The sequence below is a fragment of the Anopheles stephensi genome, chromosome 2 (assembly GCF_013141755.1).
Source record: "Anopheles stephensi strain Indian chromosome 2, UCI_ANSTEP_V1.0, whole genome shotgun sequence".
Taxonomy (NCBI): Eukaryota; Metazoa; Arthropoda; class Insecta; order Diptera; family Culicidae; genus Anopheles; species Anopheles stephensi.
Window position 1 is genome coordinate 82,853,290 of NC_050202.1, and position 26,352 is coordinate 82,879,641.

General features: G+C 48.5%; 2 protein-coding genes and 1 pseudogene across 7 annotated transcripts in view; 1 reads left to right on the forward strand and 2 right to left on the reverse strand.

The window, feature by feature from the left end:
• Positions 1 to 5,983: 5,983 nt before the first annotated feature.
• On the reverse strand, positions 5,984 to 13,728 carry LOC118502478 (annotated as a pseudogene).
• Positions 13,729 to 14,450: 722 nt separating this feature from the next.
• Positions 14,451 to 21,803, forward strand: LOC118505707 (sorting nexin-13-like). Of its 5 annotated transcripts, XM_036041865.1 has the most exons (10): positions 14,451 to 14,469; positions 14,554 to 14,785; positions 14,862 to 14,968; positions 15,649 to 16,134; positions 16,391 to 17,491; positions 17,558 to 17,713; positions 17,801 to 17,916; positions 19,281 to 20,387; positions 20,458 to 20,813; positions 20,889 to 21,803. In XM_036041865.1, the coding sequence occupies exons 2-10, from the start codon at positions 14,673 to 14,675 to the stop codon at positions 21,301 to 21,303; spliced, it is 3,957 nt and encodes a 1,318-aa protein (XP_035897758.1). In that variant the 5' UTR covers positions 14,451 to 14,469; positions 14,554 to 14,672; the 3' UTR covers positions 21,304 to 21,803. The 5 variants fall into 5 exon arrangements, with proteins under 5 accessions (XP_035897758.1, XP_035897759.1, XP_035897760.1 ...); XM_036041866.1 differs by lacking the exon at positions 14,451 to 14,469 and having other exon boundaries at positions 14,479 to 14,785; positions 15,958 to 16,134; XM_036041867.1 differs by lacking the exon at positions 14,451 to 14,469 and having other exon boundaries at positions 14,479 to 14,785; positions 15,958 to 16,134; positions 16,394 to 17,491.
• A 3,003-nt stretch (positions 21,804 to 24,806) lies between these two features.
• Positions 24,807 to 26,352, reverse strand: part of LOC118505711 (zinc finger protein squeeze-like) — a 32,228-nt gene continuing 30,682 nt past the window's right edge. For both annotated transcript variants that reach the window (XM_036041884.1, XM_036041883.1), the window contains exon 5: positions 24,807 to 26,352. In XM_036041884.1, the coding sequence (XP_035897777.1) occupies positions 25,835 to 26,352 (518 nt within the window). In that variant the 3' untranslated portion in view covers positions 24,807 to 25,834.

Below are 26,352 nucleotides of genomic sequence, written 5' to 3' on the forward strand. Positions count from 1 at the left end.
TAGTGAGGGCAAAGAAAAGCGGAAACAGACCAGAAAACATTGAATACAGAACCAGCGGCCGTCCGATGAACCATAAAATTTGACCACTGAAGTATGCGCTACTTAGCTTTGGTAGGTTGGACTCTGTTGTGCCAAAGAAATCGCACAGCTTCCCAGCAAGGGATTAGGTTTTTCCTTCTTTGCCTCTTTGTTTTTGCACCCCTGACCAGCGAGGGCTCCTGGAATCGAGCCTCCGAAAGAAAAGTGTGCAGGGAATAAAGTTTTGTTTGCAGAAACTGCGCCAAAAGTAGCGTAACAAACTTGATGGCAAAGCCTGTGCCAGAAGGCTCACACAGACGCGGGTGGGTGGATAAGTTTTGAGTTTTTTTACCCCCCCCCCCCCCCCCCCCCCCCCCGATTGCACTTCATCTTCCTCCATGGTGTAAAGAACTGTCAAAAGAGAGAGAAAAATCTCCGCAACTTTCTGAAGGAGCCAGGGAAAGAGCTGGGACAAAGGTGAGTGAGACGCGAAAAGGCTGGCTACATTATTTCTAGCGCACGCTGGCTAAGAAGGAAACCTCACGAGATGGCACGAGCTGGGGCCAACCGCCGAGTGTACTTTACTTTCTGATGTGGCACCACTTTCCGGTCCTACACGCTTCCGGTCGCAGTGTGCCCGGTCGACTGTGAACGCTGCTGTCGGTGAGACGGCCGGAAGCCTCGAAAGCCGTCGTCAGCGTCGAAAAGAAAGAAGGCCTCGGAAGGATGCACTTGCCTGCCGTGTACCAGCCGTGTAACAATGACGGTAGCACAATGTGGAGCAGGAAAAAAATGGCAACAAACCTGTGTGCGTCTATCTCTCTCTCTCTTTACACCGGGGAAAAGCGTGGTCGATTTCTCGATTTCTCTGGAGATGATTGAGATGAGGCGGGCGATACGACGGACGGATGGCCCCGGAAGCTGTCAAAACGGCCGTACACGTCGAACGCAGCCACACACACACACACACACATACTCTTACACACGCAGTGGGACACTCACCGTTGACACAAAATTCCACTCAAAAAGAAACGTCTAACCCCCGGGAGGGATTCCTTGTGCTTGTGTGCCACCAACACCACAACGTCGGCGGTGGTGCGTCTCATCGATCTGTGGCCGTCGTCTTCAGATTTTTTTTGTTCGGTTCCTCCCGAGACCACTGTTTTCCTTCGGTACACAGTGGCGTGCTGTACAGCTTCCTTCGCGTAAGGATTCCTTTATACAGGCCCGGGACCATCATGGAGCGAGCGCGTTCACGAGTTTTGGGCTCAGGATGTAGTATTGCGCCCTTTTTTTTTTGGGGGACAACTTTAATTTATTCTCAGCACAATTTCAATCGTATTGTGTACGGCGGCGTATGAATTGAACGGAACGAAACGGACCACAATGTCGGGTGTGTGTGTTTGCGTGTTGAGGCTGGTAGTCAGAGGCACGGTGGGCTGGTGACAGTGAGCTCTCCGCTAGACATTACGCACGCGAAACCTGTATTGTATTACATGGAATTATTATTTTTTTCGCCGGAAATTCATTCCACCAGATGATGTTTACGGGTAGCGTGAATGGAAAATTTAATAATGAATGCAATGCACCATTCATTATGGACGTTCAACAGAAATACTTTCCTTTTTTATATGTTGTATTCTTTTTTAAGCAATGCGTTACAATATTTATGAATAATAATCGGTATAAGAGCTCTAATCTTGTGTAAGTACAGGAGATTTACCGTGTACCAACTCATTTCAATGGCTGTGCGCTGTATTTTTTGTATGTAATTAAAAACGTGGAATTGTGCTACATTTTCATTTAAAAAAAAAATTCAATGGAATCGTTACCGATATCAAATATGATAAGGCTCTTATTATGGCATGTAGGGTTTGAGTTATGGAGGACCGTCACTTCGATTGATTTTTTTAAATTTATATTATAAGGTGAATTTTTAAATTAAATATATGCACAGATGGACACAGTTTTGATACCTAATATAAAAATGCAAATCTCTCTCTCTCTCTTTCTCTCCCTCTCTCTCCCTCTCTCTTTTGACGTAACGATCTTTTGGGTCATGTCTGTGATTTCTGGCTTACTAAACTTTTTTTTTGATAGACAGTCCACATTACGGGAGAACGGTCCAGATGGGATTTGAACTCCGGTTCTGCCTGCCGTGTGACGAGCGGTGTCGGACAGTTTACCACTGGGCTGGGTGGAATTAAATACATTTTTATTTTAACGTCATAAAAATATATATATCTAAATTATACGTTAATTAAATGTCAGTTCACATAGGCACTTTGGTACAAAAAATTAGCATTCAAGTATTTTTAATAAAATGGCAGAAAAATTGTACGCCATGTGCGCTGTATTGTAATTTTAATGAAAAGCTCCAGGAAACGTGATTTTATTTTGAACATAATTCATTTAAATTTAATAAAATTCGAGCTGAGTAACTTAAACATTGTCAATAAAGAAATCCTCTTAAGCAAGGATTTGGGTAGAAAATTAGGCTGAAACGAAATTATTTAAAACGATTAAAATTGCTTCATTTTTCTGGGTTTTAAATTAAAATTATTTTATTCACACGCTTGCCAAATTTTTTAAATAACTTATGCTTATTTGTTGCTTTCTTCTGAATTTTACGAAATCCTTCAAACCTAACATTCTCTCCAGATCATTGTAATGTTAATCCTTGAAAGTGTAACGTTCAATACAATTCATGCCACAAGTGTTCATGAATTCGTTGATATCTTTCCGCTGAATGATACCTTTTCTACGACGCTTTTTGTCTTCAAATTCCGACACTCGAGCACCATTCAAACTTGCTTTTTCTGCACTCTGCCTAGGCCTACCGGGAAGCATCCAGCCAGCCTTCTAACGGAAACTCTTCGTCGACTGCCTGTTTCCAGTTCGACTGGCGAATAGTTTTACCCCTTGCCTTTCATTATTTTTTGCTTCTCTTGCCATTCCCATGCCTGTGAATGTACTTGAGGCCATTTCGACGAAAAGAACTTGCCATTGAGAAGGCTCCAGTGGTGCAGATTCCTCTGACGTCACGTACTACGGAAATAGCCCCAGCAAAACAACGAAAAGAGCGGGGGCTTGTTCACACGAAACTAGATTCCAGAAGAAGCGAAAAGTAAAGCGAATTGAATCTAATTTTCCATCCTGCCAGATTTCCTCTACATCTCACAGTAAACAGAGCACTGCCCTCGAACACTCAGCGTGAAGTGGAGGGAAATACAGGCGAAGTAAATATGCTTTTTCATCCGCTCAGAACTTTGGTTCGTGGGGGGGGGGTTTCTTTTTTCATCGGCAAAAGTACCGATGCTTTTGTCTCCTTTCGCTTCCAACTACAACTTTTCGGGGTGCTTCAGGCAGGAAGGAAAGCTTCACCTGTTCGTTTTCGCTCCCGTGCACGCTAATACTATTCCCGATTCCTTTTCGATGTTTATTTGGCATCCTTTTTTTTCACCTTCACCGAACAATCCACCCAAACCAGCACACGCAAAGCGATTATATTATGGTAATGATAATAATAAAATCATACCGCACTACGTGCTCGATGGAGGCGCCTGGTGCCTGGTGCTGCACCGGCACAAGGTTCCCATCGATGGGTCGCGGTGGGTGCAAATCAGCTTCTTCAGAGGGTGAAACACGCTCTGCCAATCAATAACTTTTCTGTGTTCGTAATAAATTGAATCTCCGCACAAAAATCATCAAGCGGAAAATGTAGGAAGATAATATTTAAAATGTAGGTCTGTTCATGCTACTCCTTACAGTTCCTGCCCTTTAAAGCTATGTTTTTTATTGTCGTGCCAAATACACAATAATCGATTGTTTCCGAACTGGGAAAGTTTAAGCAACAGTCAGCCGGGAGCAACGTTCCCTGCCCGACCGACTTCTACACATCGATTATGAACTCTCCCCAAAGGCGGCTTCACTGCACATCCACAATTCGTAGGTTGCACAGGTTTTTGTGTAAAATTCATACCGATTTTCCCCACGCAAATCGGCATCTCTTGTTCGCTTTTTTGTTCGCCTGCTACCCGGCGTGACTTTTGCCACGCCAGCACATTCACTCGCTCCGTATCAAACTGTGCCGTGCCGGCGGATCACCATAACCAAGCTACTCGGCATGTTGGGGCCGGTGTTTTTGTGTGTGTGTGTGGGGTTTTGGGTTCTGTTTTTTTTTCTTCCTCCTCCTCGAGAAACCGTTGAAACATTCAATGGGCTTTGTATTCAGCACGCTCTGTATCATGGCACCAGCAGACCGGGCGCTTCAATCCGGTATTCAAATCTCGGTATCCGGTGAAGCGTTACGGTGGCTTTGTGCCGAAAGCCTAATGGGGAAAACGAGTTCGATATGGTGTGTGAGTGTTTTTTTTGTTACCTTCCTTTTTTTTGATTCGGTTTACTTGAGATTCAGTTTTTTTGGGTGCTACATTTTAGGCACGTTGAAATTTGTATCCAGCCGTTTGATGCCATCGACCTTGTTATGTACAACTTTTACAAGATTTTTTAAATATTTCTCTCTTGAGTTCTGTTTTTACTACAATAAATTCCAATCGCTTTACACAATTTTTCAATATCAAAATAAAATATATCATCCTCGGAAAAAAAGATACCAACAACCCCAACGTCTCTCTACACACCGACACTCACATGAGCGGTCCAATCTAATTTATTGGGATGATTTTCCACGTACGGCAAACCGTTTATGGTACGATTACCGAAAACATATGCCACCCAATTATGGTAATTAAGGTTAGGAATGTGCGACACACGACGTCATACAGGTAAACGCGTGTGTGTGCGGTCATGAATACATTTGTTCAGCGATTAATCGTCGCCTAACAATTTTGGTAAACAAACAAACCTTCCCCGTCTATGAACAAACACCCAGCTGAGGGGGTAAAAGGTTTAGCTTCATAGAGTCGGTTCGATATTGGTTGGTGCAGAGCTATCGAAAGCCATTGTACACCGAATAAAGCGACGAGGTACTTGTTGCGTACCATTATCACTTTATGATGCGCTTCCTTTCTTCTCCGCTCACAAAAGGATTTTCCATCCGCTTGGCGTTGCGTATTAATAGCTTACCCGACACTAATCCCTCCGATTATGTTACCGCGTTCGTATCGATATTCGAACCAAGAGGGGAAAGACAATCATCACACGCCACCGAGGCACGCACGCACACGGCTGACCAGGCGTCTCCATCAAGCGCAAGGACAATTGTGGCGCGGTACGTGCCGATTACGACGATACGGCCTATCAATGACAAGTGTGTATTATCTTCATCACAATCCGAATTACACGCACACAGACAACGAAACAACAAAAAAAGTAATCGTGCTCGTCAACGGTGGATGAGTGGTTTGCTTATCCCAACGCAAAGTCGGCCCGTAATCCACGTCCATCACGTTGAATTGTCCGAAATGGTCTGCTGATGGCAGCTTCTCAGCTGGACACTTTTAGCGAGTCTTTTTTATGTCACCGGTTTTATTTACCGGTGGTAAAAAAAGGCCCCGAGTATGATGCGATTTTGTGTACCAACAGACTAAAAAAAATAACGGATAAAACGTTAATGGCTTTCCACGAATTATGGCTACCCGTGAAATGGGTGTGAAGGCACTCGGAAGCACTGCGAGAGCTTGTCGGTCCGGCAATTTAAACAACCAACTCTGACGTTGCGCTACACTATCACAAAGTTTTAATCGGTTTCGTTGTTTGGGAATTTGTTCCAATGTAAACACTACCTGTCCGAAATCGTCCGAAATCACCAATTTTGTTTTTATACAATCAGATTCATATTTATCAACTAAAAGCCCACGCTGCACCACGCTTTGTGGAGGTTGGTTCGATTTTTTTTTCTGAGCCCCCATTTTCCCACCTTTCCAGGTGGTCAGGTTACAGATAAAACGAGCATTTATCGCTTCCACACAAAACTGTTTGAACCTCCTTTTGTTTGGGACAGGTTGCCGGGCTTTGTTTGCCGAGATTTATCTCCCGGAAAAACCCTACTCAGAAAATTCGGGCCCAGATGGAAGGTCCCGGTTCCTGTGTCCAGCGTTGTCCAAACCAAAACCAGCTGCCCAAATAAGGGAGATTCCTCGTTGTTAGAGATCACATCACCAAAAATTGCGGTCGACCATTTATTCCGACCCGGAAAAGGACTCGCTGCTGGAAGCGGACGATGATCCGGAGGAGGAGGAGTCTTCGTCCGGCGGTGGTGGTGGTGGTGGAGGTGACTTGTCATGCTGTGGCGGTGGCTTCGATTTCTTCTTCCGTCCGCTGGACGTTTTTTCGTGGATAATCTCGAAGCTACCACCACCGGCCGTTGTGTCGGTTCCGTTGCGCCGTTTTCGCTGATGGCGCGTCTCGGTGCCAGTGTTGCCATCCTCGCTACGATCACTGTCCAAGGAAGTTCGTTGCTTTCGACCACGGCTGCCGGCCTGCTTCGTGTCCGTGTGTCGGTTGGTGGAAGATTTTCTGCAAGAGCAAAACACAAGAATAACACGTCCGAGCGATGAGAAGATGGTAATGATGGTAGCAGGACGGTGCCTGGTTGTATGTATATTTATATCCTAACGTGTGTGGATCCTCCTCGCTCGAGCTCGTGGGTTGGGAATCCGTCCGTTCGTGAAGCATTATTCCGGTGAAGTTATAATGGAATAAAACTCCGCCGAGGTGGAAACATTGCCCTACTCATCTTGTGTGTGTGTGTGTGTGGAACACACATCATCATCTTGTGTATGATGTTAATGCCCGTGTTTTTATCACAAGTGGCACACAATCATCCGGCAGCGTGAGGAAAGGCGAATCCTTTCCTCCTTTCGGGCGAGCAGGCGAGATCTCGCGTCTGTGTTCGCTTCGAAAAACATTCATCGTGTGCGTACACATGTGTTCCCCTTTGCGGCTGAACATCCGGACGATAATTTGTTTGGCTGTTAGAAAGGCTGGAAGAGGAACGGGCCACAAGAACAAGGCGCGGGACACGAGACACACGATTGTTACAGGATATCTTTCTCAATTAATATTAATCCAAAAATGCCGTCATTTCGGTTCGAGATCTTGCCGCTAGCCTTCGGGCTAGGAAGAGATGAGTTTTTGGCGAAATGTCCTGGATGATGTAGCAGTTCCGTGGGGTTGGGGGGCTGCAGGAGACAACGGGAGGTTTGCAATGAAATGGGATTACGTGCGATCGGGCATTAGACTCGGTACGTTCTCGAGAAAAAATGGCGAACCATAAGATGAGCGTGGTACCTCCCGGGTATCAAAACGGTGCCGGCTTCACGAACGCAAAAGGGATGACCTTTTTCCGGGAAAACTGTAGGATCGATTTGTTTTTCGTGAGAAGCAGGAGTGCAATGTATCATTTTGTGAGCTGCGTGTGTAAGCCATATTGTTGCGATGGCGTTCGTGGATGGTTAAATGTGGTATTTTGTGTGTTTATTGCGAGAAAAAAATCAGTCTTCTTCTTTGAGGTCTAGAACTTGTGTTGTTCGCAAGACTTGTTCTCCTGACCAAGACTTTGATGCATCTGGTTATTAAATAAGCCAAACAAGTGTCCAATTTGTGGTTGAAAATGTAGGTGCTCGATTGTCTATTGCTTCGGGATTTGTAATCCCTTTTTTGAGCACTCCTGTATCTATCTCCTAATTCTCGGTTTGTTCTTGTTCTTGTTCTTGTTCTTGTTCTTGTTCTTGTTCTTGTTCTTGTTTTTGTTCTTGTTCTTGTTCTTGTTCTTGTTTTTGTTCTTGTTCTTGTTCTTGTTCTTGTTCTTGTTCTTGTTCTTGTTCTTGTTCTTGTTCTTGTTCTTGTTCTTGTTCTTGTTCTTGTTTACAACAATTTACCCAATTAAAGGTGTTTTGTGCTCCTGACACAACCCAGGAACCATCTCGTGACGAGTTAACTGTTTTACCTGTCCTTTGCGTCCTTTGCCCGACGTGCTTCACCTTTTCCCGGGCGCCGTTCGCCCTCTGACAGGTTGCAATCATCATCTTCCACCGCACCGCCATCATCGTGGTGGTTCGGTGGATCGTCCTCATCCGACACGGTACCGGGCCGCGGTTTCACCGTCGCCGACCGTCGCTGACGCCGCTGCTCGGCCGTCGTCTGACTGCTGGCGGTCGAGTAGCCAGTGTCCTTGCGGGACGAGGACGACCTGCGGTGGGAAAAGTTCATGCGTCAAATCGAACCAAAGTCAGTCGCACGCGGCACGGAGGTGCCAAGAGCACAAGCGAATTGTTGATGATGATGATGAGGTTTGACAGTCGTTTTGCGAAAGACACACTCGTACTAATAGAGCCGACTAAATGCACAACAGTGGCGTGCCGTCGCGGGTGATTAATTGCGCATAATTAATCGTGCTCACGCCAGCAAGTGCTTGGCGCTGCCCCGTACCGGATTAGTTGTAAGCCGAACGACCTTTACGCTTACAAATGGGCAACACTTACCGACTTTTCCGCGAATGCTTCGACTTTCGTCCGTCCAGGTCCGGGTCATCATCTCCAATGTCTGCCACTTTCCTGTGGAGGTGGGAGGAGGAGAGGGAGATCAAATGAATAAGAGGCTGTGCACAGACAACGACGGTCCCATCGATCGGCTTTGATGAGACGGTTCGGTTCCCGGTTCCTGGAAATGGAACTCGCGCAAACAGTGTTCCATTTGTGTGCTTCCGACATCAGATTGCGATCCCACCTCGAGGAAAGTTTGCCATTGATGCAAAGTTTCGAAATAAAAGCCCACGCTCGCGGTATAAATCCTCTGTTTTCCGGAACGGGGCAAGCAAAACACACTTCATTTTCCCACTAGCACGCTAACCGTTGCATACTTTCAGGCGCAATCAGACGCAACCGCTATAAGTCGCATTAAAAGTGCATCGTTTCGGTGGGGCAGTTGTTGCAGATGGGCAGAGGGAAGTTTTGGAAAATTGCCCTCCCGACTCACCAGTCCAGCACACAGGTGCATCGGTGCTTTTATTGTTGTGGAACACGGCAACTTCCAGAAACAACAGTTACGAATGATGGGATTGCGTTGGCCAACCGAGAGAAAAAGGGGAAAACTTTGGCTAGCTCGTCGTCCCGGGGGATCAATTCGTAGCACGGAAGTTACAGTGGCAACTCTCAAGGTCGGCTGGCGACCACGGGCATAGCTTCCGGTAAGCTTTGGCACAGTTCTTTACCTATCTTCCGGCGAGCTTCTGGAGAAGTCCTTCTGGTAAGTTCTTTGTACCGGATTGAGAGCGAAATTTACAATCGAGGGAATTTTAAATAATGCTTACAATGTGTTTGTGAAGACCGTTTCCAAGTTAGCCCGATCGTGTCGGGATGGGATTGCCGGTGTCAGTTTGGTGTCTGATAAAAACGAAATCAAACTAATTATGCCGAAGCGCAATCGCCATTAACATAAATCTTTAAACAACTGTTGCTTTCGTGCTTTGGACTTGGGAGTTTAGGAAAAGTTTTACGCTTTTGGGGAAAATTTTACTTCAGAACGTGACATATTTCCTCGCCAAGTTGTTCTAATCCTTCCAGCAAAGTTCCTCAAGATTATAAATCACGCAACAAATAATTAATGCGCAAGTTTACATCCTCATCGTTAAACAAACAGCTGTTGGTTTATATTCCGCCTGCCGGCCGGGAGAATGCTGGGCAAACAGCATTCAAGCTTCCTTACTCAACGTCTGGTAGCGCAAACAACTGCAAATAAACGGTTCATTCATTCCAGGCACGAAAAGATTCAATTTGGCAGTGAAAAGTATCTGCTCCGCAGCCCCCGGCTGAGGAATCACGTCCATCGACTCAAATCGAATCATAGGTTTATTTCCTTTATCCGTGCCACTATTACCATATCTCGTTTGTTGGGCAATCCTTTTTCTGCGCCAGCCCACTTGCAAAATAATCGATAACGCGTCACAGCAGCAAGCAGTTCTCGATCGCACGCGGGTTTCATAGGCAACCGGAAATCGGAGGCCCCCACTCACACTTTCCGAGACGGCTTTCTCCGTCGAGGACACCGGAAAACGGCATCGATTCAGACTCCTTTCCGACGACGCTTCCCGTGGCCTACTTTCAGGCGCACTGCCTCTGTCAGCCGCCGCGTACCGTCCGTCGTAACGCTAACGGACGGAATGATTAATGTTTGCTCCCTGTGGGAACCAGCTCCACCGCCTACTGGGTTTCGCGAACGATTCAGGTGCCTGTGATGAAGATTTGCGCTTTTACGTGACCGCTTGGCAGCGAGTTGTACGCATATAAAAAACGAATGGCATGTAATTAGTGATCGCTAATAGATAAGCGGAAGCAAGAGCTCGTTACACTTCTTTGAAGCAGTGTCTAAGCCTCTTGAAAACCAAATAACATTGCGGGCTGTAGCAGCTTCTTATTAATAGGATAATTATGTTATGAAAAGCAACATTTAATCCGCTTTGCTCGGCCCGCTCAATGGAGTCGAACTAAGCTGGTTAACCTCACTAATGGCCTTTGCTTGAGTTCTAGTGCGGCGGGAAGGGAAAAACGCTCTTACCTTTTGCTAATTTTGCGCTGCTTCTGCTGCCGACTTGCCGACTGCTGTTCTTCTTGTTCTTGTTCTTGTTCTTGTTCTTGTTCTTGTTCTTGTTCTTGTTTTTGTTCTTGTTCTTGTTCTTGTTCTTGTTTTTGTTCTTGTTCTTGTTCTTGTTCTTGTTCTTGTTCTTGTTCTTGTTCTTGTTCTTGTTCTTGTTCTTGTTCTTGTTCTTGTTTACAACAATTTACCCAATTAAAGGTGTTTTGTGCTCCTGACACAACCCAGGAACCATCTCGTGACGAGTTAACTGTTTTACCTGTCCTTTGCGTCCTTTGCCCGACGTGCTTCACCTTTTCCCGGGCGCCGTTCGCCCTCTGACAGGTTGCAATCATCATCTTCCACCGCACCGCCATCACCGTGGTGGTTCGGTGGATCGTCCTCATCCGACACGGTACCGGGCCGCGGTTTCACCGTCGCCGACCGTCGCTGACGCCGCTGCTCGGCCGTAGTCTGACTGCTGGCGGTCGAGTAGCCAGTGTCCTTGCGGGACGAGGACGACCTGCGGTGGGAAAAGTTCATGCGTCAAATCGAACCAAAGTCAGTCGCACGCGGCACGGAGGTGCCAAGAGCACAAGCGAATTGTTGATGATGATGATGAGGTTTGACAGTCGTTTTGCGAAAGACACACTCGTACTAACGACTAAATGCACAACAGTGGCGTGCCGTCGCGGGTGATTAATTGCGCATAATTAATCGTGCTCACGCCAGCAAGTGCTTGGCGCTGCCCCGTACCGGATTAGTTGTAAGCCGAACGACCTTTACGCTTACAAATGGGCAACACTTACCGACTTTTCCGCGAATGCTTCGACTTTCGTCCGTCCAGGTCCGGGTCATCATCTCCAATGTCTGCCACTTTCCTGTGGAGGTGGGAGGAGGAGAGGGAGATCAAATGAATAAGAGGCTGTGCACAGACAACGACGGTCCCATCGATCGGCTTTGATGAGACGGTTCGGTTCCCGGTTCCTGGAAATGGAACTCGCGCAAACAGTGTTCCATTTGTGTGCTTCCGACATCAGATTGCGAAGGGAAAAACGCTCTTACCTTTTGCTAATTTTGCGCTGCTTCTGCTGCCGACTTGCCGACTGCTGTTCGGCCCGTGCCCGCATCTTCAACCGCTTCCTGGTGGCGGCCGCTTTCCGATTTTCCGAATTCACCACGTACAGCCGGTAGAGTTGCAGCAGTATCACGAGCGTGTTTTTGCCTGCACGAAATCGTTTGGGATGGATTTAGTAAGCGAAGCTGGCGCGAACCGATAAATCACTCACAGGTGAAGAAGATGTTCATGTAGGTGATGATTTTGTAGTGCACGATGATGAGCAACCGGAAGGTAAGGAACGGTGCGTCCTGCAGCAAAATGTTCAGCGCAATGCCCCACACATCGATGTTACAGCAGGCCACATTGCAGCAGCTCGCATCATCGGTCCCATCCTGTCCGGTGGCCCGCGGTTGGTTTCCACCGCCCCGTGGCTTGCGGGCTCGGGTCGCCGACAGGACGATGGTGAACTGCAGCAACGACCAGGACCAGATGCTAAGCGTCAGCAGCACCAGCACCGGTTCGTTCGCAATCTTCGCATCCTTGAAGGAGTCAAAAAACTCGATAATGTCCGCCGCCGTCCCGATGTACACGAGCAGCAGCTGGCTGAGCTGGTCCCGGGTGAGATCTCCCTTCGGCAGCATCCACCGGCCAATGATGAGTACGAGCATAAGGAACTGCTCGATCAGTGTGACCCACATCTCGGCCGTTAGCTGAATGTCCGGCAACTGAATCTTGACGCCCAGCATCTTGTTCAGGTCCTTCAGATCCTTGCCGACCGTCGCCGCAAGATTGATGGTTTCGTTCAGCATCTGGTCCTGGTACCGGGTACGCTTGTCCAGCTTGTCCAGCTCCAGCAACCATATCGCAGGGACGATACTGGACAGGTACAGAAAGACGGACGGACAGAACCTGTGCAGCAAGCAAGCAATTGTATCACTCTGGACAGTGTAAGTATTTATTTTAATTTACGGAGAATATATTTGTTTTCCATGCAGCTGGCAGATTGGCCGAGACCGAGACAGCCCACTGATATTTTAAAATTAGCTAAAATAAATGAAAACCGTTATAAGCTTCGCTATCAATCCTAATACGGTGGTGTGTCTGTCGGTGGCACATTCGCTTGCACCGTGTACATCGAGCCCTTCGCCCTAAATCAACAAAAATGTTGCTCTGTGTCGGCAAGCAAAACTTTCCCATTAAAACCTGGTCCGTCGTCCTAGTGGGTGACCTTCGTGAAATGATTGCATGGGCGAAAAATTGTGCGCAAGTTGAAGCTAAAACTGCTATGGATTATGTTTAATCTAAATTTATGTTTTCTTCTCCGAGGTGAACATGGACGACCACTTTCTCCGGACTGTTGCCAGTTGTTTCGGCTCGATCTTACTGGCGTCACTTTGCATCATTGTAAAAGCGTTCCCACCAGCCAGCCAATCGGTTGGGCTGGGACTCTCACTCTCACCATGTAAGCACGTTATAAATTCGATTTTTCACAACTTGCGATAAGACACAACTTTTTCGGCATATCTACTTCCTTGTTTTTTCTTCACCAAGGGCCCTAGCTACTTTACGGATGGATGAAGACACCGGACGGTAACTTTACATGACGCGACACGAGCAGTGAAATTTCACCTTTCTTTACACCATCCAACCTTTGTGTCCCTCGGAGAATGAAAATTTCCATCTTGAATGAATCCCAACAATAGACCACCAGACAGAGCATGACCACACCACGCAGGGGAGAGAAAAAATAGAATCACTTCATCGTACGGTTACGGCAGGGAATTTGTCTCCATTCTCCATTCTCAATAACCAAAGTGCGGTTCGAGGACACGGCAGCAGGAAATTAGATTTTACGGTCACAATTTTGTTTGCATCTTTCCTCCCGAAAACCACTGCACTCCGGTCCAGTTTGTCGGTTCTTACCAGCGCCATTCCTGGTTCTTCTTGATCGCCAGCGTAAAGATGCCCTCGATAAAGAGTACGCCGATCGGGGCGCACAGACACCAGTAGATGGGTTCCTTCTTGTTTTGCGTCACCTGCCAGATCGCGATAAACCCGTGGGCGGCAAACAGTATCCTCGTGAGGGTGGCTTTGAACGTTGCCAGTAGCTTCGCCATTGGCTGTGCAGTCGCCGATCGGTTTGCGGTTGGTTTGCTTCTCTCGACCGTTATGTCAACAACACCGTTGACCAATCGCATCAAACGATCGCGCTCAACTAACCTGCCAAATGGTCCCGGTAGCAATTGGTACGCCTTTCGTCGCCTGGGCCTGGGCCTGGGCCTGGGCGGGAAAGGAAACATGACCAATCAAATCGAACAGTGAACGGGTTTCGAATTGTAATCGACACCACAATGACGGTGGCACGATTTGCGATGATTTGCAAGAATCTTCCACGCGGTGTGGGTTTTCATATTCAAAAGTGTGCTGCATTGGGAACGGTCACGGAGCTAAAACCCCTCTCTATACTGCCTACAGTACTCCAAACCTTTCTCGTAGCCGATTTATTGAGGAGCTCCCTGGGAGCATAGTAGCAGCAGAACCAGCTTCAACACATGGGATCAACTCCATAAAGGATTAGTATATTTAAAGGTGTTAGAAAAAAGTACGTAGAATAGAATTGCTGAAAGAATATACTGACCATGATCGTAAGTGCAAGAAGTTATGAGTTATTGAAATAATTTATTTTTAAAAATCACAGAACGTTTGCACCTCTTTCTCGAGATAATGTCCCAAAAACCGTTAACAATTTCAAATCCACACCATCGAAGCCCAACTGTCATCTGTCAAACGCCGTCTGACAGCTGATCCGCGAACGGACCTGCCGCCACATCAAATTCCATCAAAACATCGCAACATATGTAAGCAAAACAAAAGTCACTTTCGTGTTGTTTTTTCGTGAAAAAGTGTTTTTCCTTTTACCAATGGCCCTCCTTTCGCAATAGTGATGCTTTCCATCAGGTTCACCGTCACCGCCTGTCCGCAAGTGTTTGAATCATCTACGGAAAGCACAGTGTAGAATGGTTTTCATCGAGACGTAGCTGGCCCCCGGGGGAATCAAAGGATGGAGTTCAAGTACGCCAGCTGGATAGCGCTCAGCGTCGCTGTGTCGATCAATCTGTTCGGAGTGTTCTGGGTCACGACGATGGTTATCGGTTTGGTGCTATTCTTGCTCGGGTAAGGAAGCAGGCTTATCAGCAGCCCTCGTTCGACCCTTGTGTCACCCATGCTCAATCCATTCTTTTCGCCGTAGGTTTCTGACCATACTGTACTTACAGCACAGCGATCTGGACAAATTCCTCGACAGTGGGCTGCTGGAGAATCCACTGGACGAACCTAAATCGTTAGGACTAAGCATCGGTATGTAGAGTGAGGGCACCGAGCGCATGCAAGTCGGTGCCGTTGTATGTCACCCCCCTTTAGTTTTGGTAGCTTTTAATTTGTTCCTTAACCCCGCGTACGTACCCGTCCGTACGATTGCGAATTGGCTGTTTGTGTTGTTTTGTTGTCGGTTTGCTTTGTTGGTTTTGGTTTGGTTATGTGTTGCCTAATGATGCACCTGTGCAATGCACACGATCTCATCCCGATTGGACAAAACGTGTTTTGGAGTTATGATTTGTTTCATTTATTCACCCTTATGTGTTCTCATACCGATTGCTTGGATGTTGTGTTTGCCGTTGCCACTAGCAATATTCAATCGCCTCATCCGGAAACCCCATTCTTTCTTCTCTCTTTCTCTCTCTCTTTCCTCTATGAAACACACACGCCTATCTCTCTTTCTCTTGTCACCACATGAACTGAAAAAAAACAAACAAAAAAAACTCCCAACCAAAAACAAAATGTTGCCATGACATGCACCCGTGCACATGAAATCGTCAAAAACCAAAATCAAAATCCGCCATTCTCGTTACTATCTGCTATCGGTAACCGTCACGCGCACGGTCGCACGCTAACCCCGGGCATCCGGTGACCGGTGTGTCTAATTCCAAAACAATGCCACGCCTTTTGCCACATAAAAAACCGATATCCCGCTCGAATAGTTTGTGACCCTAAGCCCGGTAATTTGCTGCTCATTTCGCCCAACATCAAAGTGCAAACCGAATCGAACCGTAATGCGAAAGCGCACAACCAGCACCATCCGCCGGGGGCGGGCGATTCGTCCGCGACCGGGGGCGCCGGCAATCGCCGGCGCAACTTTCTCGATGCCGGAATCGAGCTGCTGTTCAAGAAGCGCGAACCGCGCACCGGCGCCAGCGAACCACCGGCCAAGTCAAACGCAATCACGGACCACCTTATGCACCGTGGCCACCATTTGCACTTCCACCAACGGGACCATCATACCATTCTAGATAACAGCCCGGAAGGTGGGCCGGCTCATCCGATGGCGACGCAGCCTGCACCCAATCGGCCATCGCCCGGGGAGGAACGTAGCCGCTGGAGACCGTTCGAGAGCATTAAAATACACACGGACAAGCGGGCAGCTGGAGCGGATCACGAACCGGACAAGCATCGGAGTAAAAAAGATGGTAACGTTTGGGGAGGGAGGTGGGGGGGGGGGGAACGGTTGGAATTGATTACCGGGGGACGTTCTCATGCTTTTGCCATTTTGTTTGTTGTAGCGTAAGAAGGTGTAGGGAGGTTCGCTTGTGACCGTAGGAGGTAGAGGATACGGTAGAGGGACACAAAGCTAGTGCTAGCGTAGAACAACTCCGCTTGTAAAGAAGACCGCCAAGAACGACCTAAATATCGATCTACTCTCTCTCTCTCTCTCTCGCCTTCCAGTAGTTAATGTTTCCATCGGAGAAGAGGTATCGGTAGCGTCCACGCCACTGTCCTCGTTTAAATCGTACCTCACGCACCCTACGGACATTCTGCTACACCACCAGCACCGGCAAGACACACCGCCCGGTTCGCCGAGGAAGAAAAAGATCCTCAGCGGTAGCAAACCGATCGACAAGCTGATCCACACGATCCTCGACTACGTGGTGCGTGATTTCATCGATTCCTGGTACACCGTCGTGTCGGACAATCGGGAGTTTTCCGAGTGCAGCATACGCACCAGCATCGAAACGCTCATCCTGCAAATATGCCAACGCGTCCGGTCCGTCGATCTGCTTCCCCTGATGACGACCCGCCTGATCGACGATCTAGCGAAGCACACGCGCTTCTATCGACTAGCCACCCAGGAGGTGGCGACCAGTGCCAACAGCAAAAAATCCTCCACCGGCACGGACCCGAAACGCTCGAAGCTTCACGAGAAGCTGTCTCCCCAGCGGCGCAACCTCAAGGTGGAAGGGCACCGGCGAAACAAGAGCGAAACGGATCTTACCTGGCAGCTGGGCAACGCGGCCCTGCAGAAGAATGTGGCCAACTCCCGGTTCTACAGCGTACCGGTCGACGAGCAGTCGTCGGTCGATCCGGAAACGATGCTCCTCAACTCGTTCTTTGGCTTCTGCGAAGAGTACCGCAGTGAGTGTATGGATCCGGAGGCGCTCAACGAGTACCTCAGGCAGGTGTCCGAAACGGTACTGTACTTCATGCTGCCGGAGGAGGACTTTAACTGCCTAACGTTGCGCACCTTGCTGTGCAATCTGCTTGCGAACAGTTTGCTGAAGCCCATGCTGAACACGCTCGCCGATCCGGACTTTATCAATCTGCAGATTGCGAAACAATTCACCAAGGATCCGCCGGCGGGCGAGTTCCTGCTCAAGATGATCCGCCAGTCGACGGATCTGTCGGAGCTGCGTGCCTGCCGGCAGCTGATTACCAAAGAGATGGACGCAAAGTACAAGGACAGCAGCTGTAGTGCCGAGCTGGCCAGTCTCAAGTACACGCAGAAGCTGATCGATCTGCGGATTAGCCATCTGCAGAACAACAAGAATGGTAAGCGTGGCAGCTGCAGTTTGGGAACGTCATCGATGTTATTCAATTTTTTTCCCCCCCAAAAAGACTTTGGCAAGACGGAACGGGATAAGGCGTCGACGAATTTACCACAGCTCAGCCTGGACGACATACTGCGGAAGGAGCTGGCCGTGTTCTACTATCTGGACTATCTTAGTGTATTAAATCTGCAAAAGTATGTGATATTTTATCTCACCGCTCAAGGTAAGGAAGCCGAAGAACCGAGCTAGTTCCCGATTGTTTGGGGGTGGGGCTCATTGGATTCATTTCCCATTTCTTGTGTTGTGGCAGAATGGAAAATTAGCACCAGCCAATGCTTCTCCGAGATGCAGGTAAACAAGTCGAAGCTGAGCCGGGAGGAGCTGCTGCGAAGCATCCGGGAGAAGGCGAGCACACTGTATCAAGAGGTAGGCTATGCTGTGGGAAGCAACTATGCTTAAGACTATCTATCCTTTTTATCCTGAAGAGAAGCCTGTACTGTTGACGATTTGCACCCTTAACCGGTGGCTTAACAGCTTAACTAGTCTCAAGTCTTGCCTGCAGTCTCGGAAGTATATTCTTCCACCGTCTCTTCCTGATGTCCTTTCATCGAATCAAAGGCCTCTTGAGAGCTGAGGCATGAGAGCATCAGGTTGCGAGAGATAGAGTTCTCCAAGATAGCTCGGAATCCGGAGTCTTCTCTGATGTTTACTACTGTTGAAAGACTCGAGAAGGCCCCCCTAGAATCTTTTTTGTGCAGCACTGTGGTCTGTCATTTTTATGGCACAGTGGGATTTTTGTATGGTCATAACTCGTTCCTCAATACTGTTGCTGGACAGCGAGTAGAGCATGATAATGTACATTGTAGCAAGTGATTTGCAATGTTGATATTCTTATTTTGGTAAAAGACTCGAGAAGGCCCCCCTAGAATCTTTTGTGTGCGGCACTGTGGGCTGTCATTTTTGATGTACAGTGGGATTTCCGAATTGTCAAAACTCATTTGATATAAACATTGTGCATTGTTCCTCAATACTGTTACTGGACAGCGAGTAGAACATGAGAATATACATTGTAACATGTGATTTGAAATGCTGATATTCTTATTTTTCCTCCTTTGCTGAATATCAATGCAAGGTAAAAAGTATTCATTGAATTACTGTTCCGTTACCGTCCGAGAACGCCGTCCAAGTTATAGGCCCGATTGTTCACCCCTAGCGCGACCGAAAATTAGTACGAAGCCCCAGTAAGCCAAAATGAATGGTCAGGTTAGGGGATAGGGGGTTTTTATCGAATAATAAGCAATATTTTATTCGACTTTCGTCAACCAATTTTGACCACATTGCAAGCACACTGTGAAGCATTCGCAATTTGTACTGCGGTCTGCATACATTCAGGCGTAAATCTTACAGTGCATAACAAATTTTGTCAGAATGGGGGGCCTTCTCGAGTCTTTTACCTTACTACTTATTGCTGTGTGTTTGTTGCTAATTGCCAGCAGCCTAGCTCTGTCAAATCCTCTGGCTGGTATCAGCCTTCTTCTTCTTCTTCCCTGGCACTACAAAACCTCGAGAGGTCTCGGCCTGCCACCATTTCTGGCTTTCTGTGACTTAATTTTACCCGTTGTAAAGTAGTCAGCTCTGCGTACGGGGAAGCGGTCTGGATGGGATTGGAACCGCGGCCCTGTCGTGTGAAGACCGGCGCCGCTGTCGCTTCGGCCACCGGACCGGTATCAGCCTAGATCAAACTAAAAATATTGCCCTTTCCCCCCCCCCCCCCCCCACACTCGTTCCAGTATCTGCAACCCTCCTCGCCGAACTACCTAAACATCGACCCGGGGCTGATCGAGGCGCTCAACTTCCGGCTGAACGATCCGTCCATCCAGCCGGAAAACACGTGGTTCGACTCGATCTGCAAGTACATCTACGAGAAGCAGAAAAACGAGGAAGTGTTCCTGAACAACTTCTACCAGAGTGTGGCCTACAAGCAGCTGCTGCGCGAGCTGGACTTTCACAGCGCGCACGATCCGGACCTGCCGTCGCTCGAGCATTTGACCGTGTTCGGTGGGCTGGGGCTGCAGGGTGATAGCGCAAGCGACACGAACAGCGGCGACATTCGGTTCGACGAGACGGATGATGATGAGGACGCAGCGAGCCTGACCGCGCCCACCCTGCACGGGCCACCGATTACGGTGGACATTAGGGAGGAGCACGATGTGAGGGCTGGCCTGCCGGTGCTGAAGAAACCGTCCCCTTCCAGCCTGTTTCCCACGACCGTCAGTACGATCAAGCATGCCCGTTCGCACAGCGACTGTACCGGGATGTTTGCGGCCATTAACGATCTCAACATCGAGCAGCTCCGTCAATCGTCCGACTGTTCGAGCAACGATTCGGGGAACGAGGCGCCAACCGCCGTGTTGCCCACGAGCAGGCGCATTCCCGCGCCACAGCTACATGCGGATGAAGCGAGCTTTCAGGGCCATATGGGACATCACCAACACCACCACCACCAGCAGTATAAACACAAACTGTCCGCACGGATCATTAACACGGCGATCCACTGCGAGGGCCACTACGCGGTGTACGCCATCCAGGTGCACGTGATCGAGGACAATCACCACAAGAGCTGGCACATCTATCGGCGCTACTCGAAGTTTCTGGAGCTGAAGAAGCTGCTCGTGAAGCGCTTCCCGGCCCTTGAGCGGGTCCCATTTCCCGCGAAGAAAACGTTCCAAAACACGCAGCGGGCCGTGCTGGAACATCGGATGGAGATACTGAACCGCTTTCTGGCGGAGGTGTGCGCGAAAGCGGAACTGTCCGAGGAGATGATGGCGATCATCCGCAACTTTCTCGAGCCGGACACGGACGATCGCAAGATGCACGGTGGACCGGTGGTGAAGACGGTACCTTACCACTCTCCTTCTTCTAGCTTTCCGCCTAGTTTGCTAAAGCAAGGTGCTCTTGTCTTTCCAGATCGAAAGTCTCAAGTCGGGCATGAGCAAGATCCGCAACATGCCGGACACGCTCGTCGGTGGCATTTCGCGGATGTTTGTGAGCAAGAGCTCGCTGAAGGAGCGCAGTTTCTACGACATCCAGGACATTCCGACGCTCGAGCTAAAGCAGTCCGAGTATCCGGCGCTGGCCTCGGCACTTAACCTACTGGACGAAGTGTTTGATCTGCAGAACAAATCGCAGTGGTTGCGTCGCGGGCTCATTAACCGGTTGCTCGGTGCGCCCTGGGTTAGTCATGCGACCAACAAGCGCATCATCCAAACGGCCAGCAGTCTGCTTGCGCCGGACAAGCTTGAGGCGGTTCTATCCTCAATATTGTACGTGTTCACCCCCACTCGGGGTGCTTCCGGGGTTTGCGAAAGGAATGCGCTAATGGAATGGACTCTTTTCAGGAACAACGTTTGGCCGGAAGGCGACCGGTTCAATCCAACCACACCGCTGCGCGAAGACAGTACCCGGTTGCGCACGAAGCTGGCGGCCAAAATTTCCCTCTTCGCGCTGCTGTCCGACGATCTGAAGCATGTGGTCGGGTCGGTGACGTGCAACAGCGGTCTGCTGAGCTTCTTCCAGATGCTGCAGAACCGGAAGCTAAACACCCGGCTGCTGCTGATCCTGTTCAACCGGCTGCTGGTGGTGATCCTGCAGACGGAAAACATAACCAAGCACGCTCTACTATCCGGCGGGCCCGGCGGCACGAACGCAGGTGAACGGACGAACGGGGCGGACGATACGGCAACGGCGACGATACGCATCGGCACACCGGCACTGGTGTCCTCCGGGTCGCGTAAAGCTTCCAGATACTCGTAGAAAAAGAAAAGAAAAAGTAGTTAGCGGGGACAAAAACCCCCCAGGGAAGACCCCTAACCATTCCGACAGTATGTGCATGCAGCGAAGAAACGAAGCGGTATTAAACTACAGAGATGCTCCACAGAGCGTTATTGGCCATTCCAGCAATTTTTTTGTTTTAATTCGTTAATGGTTTTACGTATTGGCTTTTTACAAGTGTAGCTTTTACCCCGTTGTCCATTCGAGCAAGGTTTTATGTTTTTAGCTTTAACAGAAAGAGAGAGAGACGCACACACACACGTGCGCATATCGTCAAGGTGCTTAAATGTTGCGTGTGTTGGCCATTTTTACTTTGTAATACATAAGTTGCATCTTTTCCTGCGCTTAATCGTATGTTGCCGATGGGTCTGTCTGTCTGTCCGAGTGTGTGTGTGTGTCTGAGGCTGTCTTCATTACACTTAGTGGATTATTATTGTTGTGTAGTAAAAACAAGAGAGAATAAAACAGAATCAGAAACAAAACAACAACCCATGCGTTAATGCGTATAGTCGAGTTCAGAAACAGTAGCAGGTTATCATCGAAGGATCTCGTCCCAGGGCCGATCCTCGATAGGGACGACTCGGTATCGTTTCGATTTTCCGGTCAGCGTCTTAATAACTGACCCGCTAAACAGCTCAGCTAACTCTTTTCGTCCACAGTCCTCATCAACATTGTCCAACAAATGCTCACGAAGCCTCACGAATTTCCAGGTCCTTGAGCCTTCCCTAGAATTCTTCGTCTTGCGAATTGGAGCTTCAAAATTGACTCTAGGACCTCCTCCTATAAATTTTGATGATCTGGAAAACCATCAGCCTTGCATACTGATAAGTCTATAATCCAGAAGTGCTGATGATATAGACTTCATTGGATGGAGGTTCTCCGGACAACGGTTTGGGTTAGAGATTACGTCACTTGTCTTCCATCTGGCTTCTGACGTCTCAGAGACATGAATTCTGTTTAAAACGCCGTGCAGAGACTTAGGTTCAGCAGGACACCCTGATAAAGTCGTGCGAATGCCACCGGACGGCCCAGTTGGCCAAATCCACTTTCATCGGTATTTTTCATCGGCCACAAGGACAAAGGGTGCTTTGCAGGTCCATACAGAGCTGGATAGTAGAAGGGCTTCTTAACTAAGGCCAGGCCAAAACCACTACGGGGCTGATAATACCTAACCAGCAAGTAAGTAACAAGTTGTTGAGAAACTTTATAGAAATATTTACAGCTGCTGAAGTCTACCCAAGAAAGCCGCAAGAAGTCGCTTTGTCAGTGTCATAGTATTTTGTAGCAGCTCTGCCTTCATAGTACCTCGCGTTTCTGGCAGAGGGCGCTGCATACAAGAAATGGATGACTTACTTACTTCACTTATCAGGCGCTACAACCGCTTTGCGGTCTTGGCCTGCTGCAACAATCCTCGAAACCGCTCACGTCGTCTGCCAATCCGTTATCCCGGCCGTTCCACGCCTCCTCTCTCCGTGTGGACGGCCTAAAAGCACTTTAAGGGCAGGGTCGTCCGGTGTCATTCTCATGGCGTGTCCAGCTTGGTAAGATCATCATACAGCTCGTAGAGCTCGTCATTGTAGCGGCTCCTCCATTGTCCTTCCAAACATACACGGGGCCAACACTCCTTCTGAGCATCTTCCTCTCGAACGCGGCTAGGAGGGCTTCGTCAGTTTTAGACAGAGTCCATTGCTCAGAGGCGTATGTGAGTACTGGGACTATAAATGTTCTGTACAGTCCCAGCTTCGTCCATCGCGACAGATATTAAGAGTGGAGAAGTTTCCTCAGGCTGTAGTTTTGACCCCAGATAGGTGAAGTTTTGGACGACTTCGAAGGTGCGGTCACCTATCTGTACATCACCCCGTGCGTAAATCAGTGTTCGTTAGCAGGGCCGCTGGCCACCATCATTTTCGGTTTTCGCCTCGTTAATCTCCAACCCGAGGTTCTGTGCCGCACGCACGATCCTTTGATAAGCTGCTGCTACATAGGAGAGCCTCAAACCAATGATGTCTATGTCATCAGCGTATGCCAGGATCTGGATTGACTTATAGAAGATGGTCCCCGAAGTTTCCACCTCCGAGTCGCGGATGGCTGAAAAGGAGACAGGCAAGCCCTTTGGTGGTAGCAAAGCGTCCTGAGAGGTTTCCATCCACCTTCACCATGGCATGTGATGTTGGCCATTTGTCATTCTTACAAGCCTGGTAAGCTTTGCCGGGATTCCAAAAGAGCTCATTTGCGACGTACAGTTTTACCCTGGCTATGCTGTCAAATGCGGCTTTAAAATCAATGAAGAGATGGTAAGAGTGGAGCTGCTGCTCCGGCCATCTTCTCCAAGGTTTGCCGTATCGTGACGATCTCTGGTCAGTGGTTGATTTTCCGTTTCGGAATCCCCAATGGAGAAATGGATGAAGTAGGAGAGAAATGATCGAAGAGATGGCCATTTGTCGGAGACTAGTAAAATTTTAACTCAATACTACAAAAAGAACATAAGTATCAAGAACTGTCCGGAAAGCGCCCCAAATCCGAAACCTTCCCGATTTTACCCATTTTTCTTTCCTCATAACTTCTAACAATTCTAAGAGAAATAAAATTCAATCAACACCATTGGATTATTTTAAATTATGTTGTGTGTGTGTTTTTTTTTTGTTGTTTGTTGCTTTTGTTTTTACTCTGTTTTATTCATAATCATAAAAGATTTGTTTTTGTATCAGCTTCTGCTGACCACCGCTACATTGGAGTGGTTCTTTCCGTTCGATTCGTCGTCGATTTATGTGCGGTGTGTTTGTTTTTGTTTGCTTCTTTACACAACTGTTTACCTTTCCTTTCCCCGATACGCTTCCGCTTGCTTTGTCACAGACAGGACGACACGCTCTACTCAACCGTTCGTTCGTTACATCATACTGCTACTACTACTACTATACGGGCTTACTATACTGGTTGCTACTAATATTACACACGTGCTCACACCACACACACACACTCACATCTCATGCAAGAAGAGATGCAGCGGATATGCGTGGATGCGTGGATCGTTTGCGTTCTGTGTGTTTGTTGCTTAAGTAAAACTCTCCCCCCGTTCCCTTGCGTCCTCCTCTCCGGAACGCATGCAGCGCGCAAAGCTTATCATCAGCCGCTCGGAAGGATCGTTTCACCTGTTGCACTTTTTCTTCGAGAAAGTGGAAAGCGGGAAGGTTTCTTCCGGTTAAGTTAACCCCAAAAACGGTCCCGTCAAGCGAAACGAAGCCCCCCATAAGCTGATAATTGATTGATAAGCTTGCTGCTCAACTGCCACTACACAGAGGGTAAAGATATAAGGCAACTAAACCGTAAATCAAATTTAGAAAAAAAGGAGAAGGAAACTATCATCCACGCACACACACACACCCATACAGCGATCCCCCGTTCCCTTTCTTGTTTAAATGCATCTTAAAGTGTTTGAAGAAGGGAAAGGGGTAGTACTGCCGGGTAGGGTGCGCGATGCTGCTTTGTTTGTACAAGGATCATACGTTAACAGGATACACGAGAGAGCACACACACACACATACACACACTTCAAGTGATTCAGAGTGACATTTATATAGAGATGCATATGTATATGTGTTGGTATGTATATTTATAGCTACTTACTCCATTCTCGCTTCGATTGTTCTCTATTTACAATTGTTTTTACCTCTCTGTTTTCCCCCATGTGTGTTTGCTATCGGCTGGCATGCATTTTGTGTGTTTGTTTTGCAAATTAAAGTATTTTTGCCTACTTTTCTTATAGCTCAGCTTGCCGCCTACTCGCGCCTGTTCGTTCCCCCCCCCCCCTACACTACATAAAAGCACGCAAACACACACACGCACACACAAGCGCGCGCACATACACGGTGGTGGCTCATGTTTAAGGGGGGCTTTTTTTATCAAATAAACAAAAAGGAAAAAGAAGAAGATCCCTCCGCCCGCTTCCGCTGCCACACCACAGCAGTGCTTACTTATCCGTCTAAAATCACCGAGATCCTTTAACTAGGCGCAAATATTCTCTAAGCAAGAAATTAAAAACAATACAGCGGAGGCTCCCCCACGAGAAAGCTGTGTGTGTGCGTGTGTGTGTGTGTGTGTGTTGGTCTGCGTGCGAACAGTTTCAAACTATCCTCTTTTTTTTTGTCAAACGCGGATCCTAGCAACGACGAAACTTATCTAACTTAAAGAAGGAGCTTACAATCTAGTAGGCTTGTCTCCCGTGTTGGTTGGCTGCGTGTGTGTGTGCGTGGCGCAAGATAGGGAGTGTGTGAGAGAGAAAAAATAGAAATTAATCGAAGTAGTCCACACATGCTACTACTCCCCCCTACCAAATATCCCTTTCTACACCGAGAGGAGAGATACAAAGAAGCTTTTGTTACAAACAAACGACGGATCCTCGGGATCGGATTTGTCTGTGTGTGTGCTTGTGTGCGGGAGGTGTGGAGATTTGCGCTCTATAATTACATCATCTTTATCACGCGCGCACACACACACGCAGCCCTTGCAGATGAAACTATTTTTCCACCTTGCCAACACCGCCGCCCATCAGCAAATGCTCCCCAGACAGAAGGCCTCCGACGCCTCCGCCGCCGCCGCCGCCACCGCCACCACCCGCGCCCGGCTGGTGCGCATAGTTCCGGATCTGGTGCAGGGAGATGAGCTGGTTCGGGAAGCCGTTCGCGGCGGCCGCAGCCACCGCCGCCGCATTCTGATTGATCGCTTTCTGGTTCTGGAAGCTGATCGCGTCGTACAGGTACGAGGGTGGGGCGGCCCGCTGCTGGGCGGCCGCCAGCTGCTGCTGGTGGTGCTGGTGGGCCGCCGCCAGGCTGTTCAGATGCGGTGGCATCACGTTGATCGGCGTGAAGGCGGACGAGTTGGCGGCGGACGAGGCATTCGATTGGTTGCTAACGTGCTGCTGCTGCTGCTGCTGCTGCTGGGAGTTGTGCCGGATGACGACCAGGTCCTCGCCGACGTCGTCCGCCGAGTTGGCGGAACTGCTGCTCCCGTTCAAGTTACGATGATGCTGCGGAT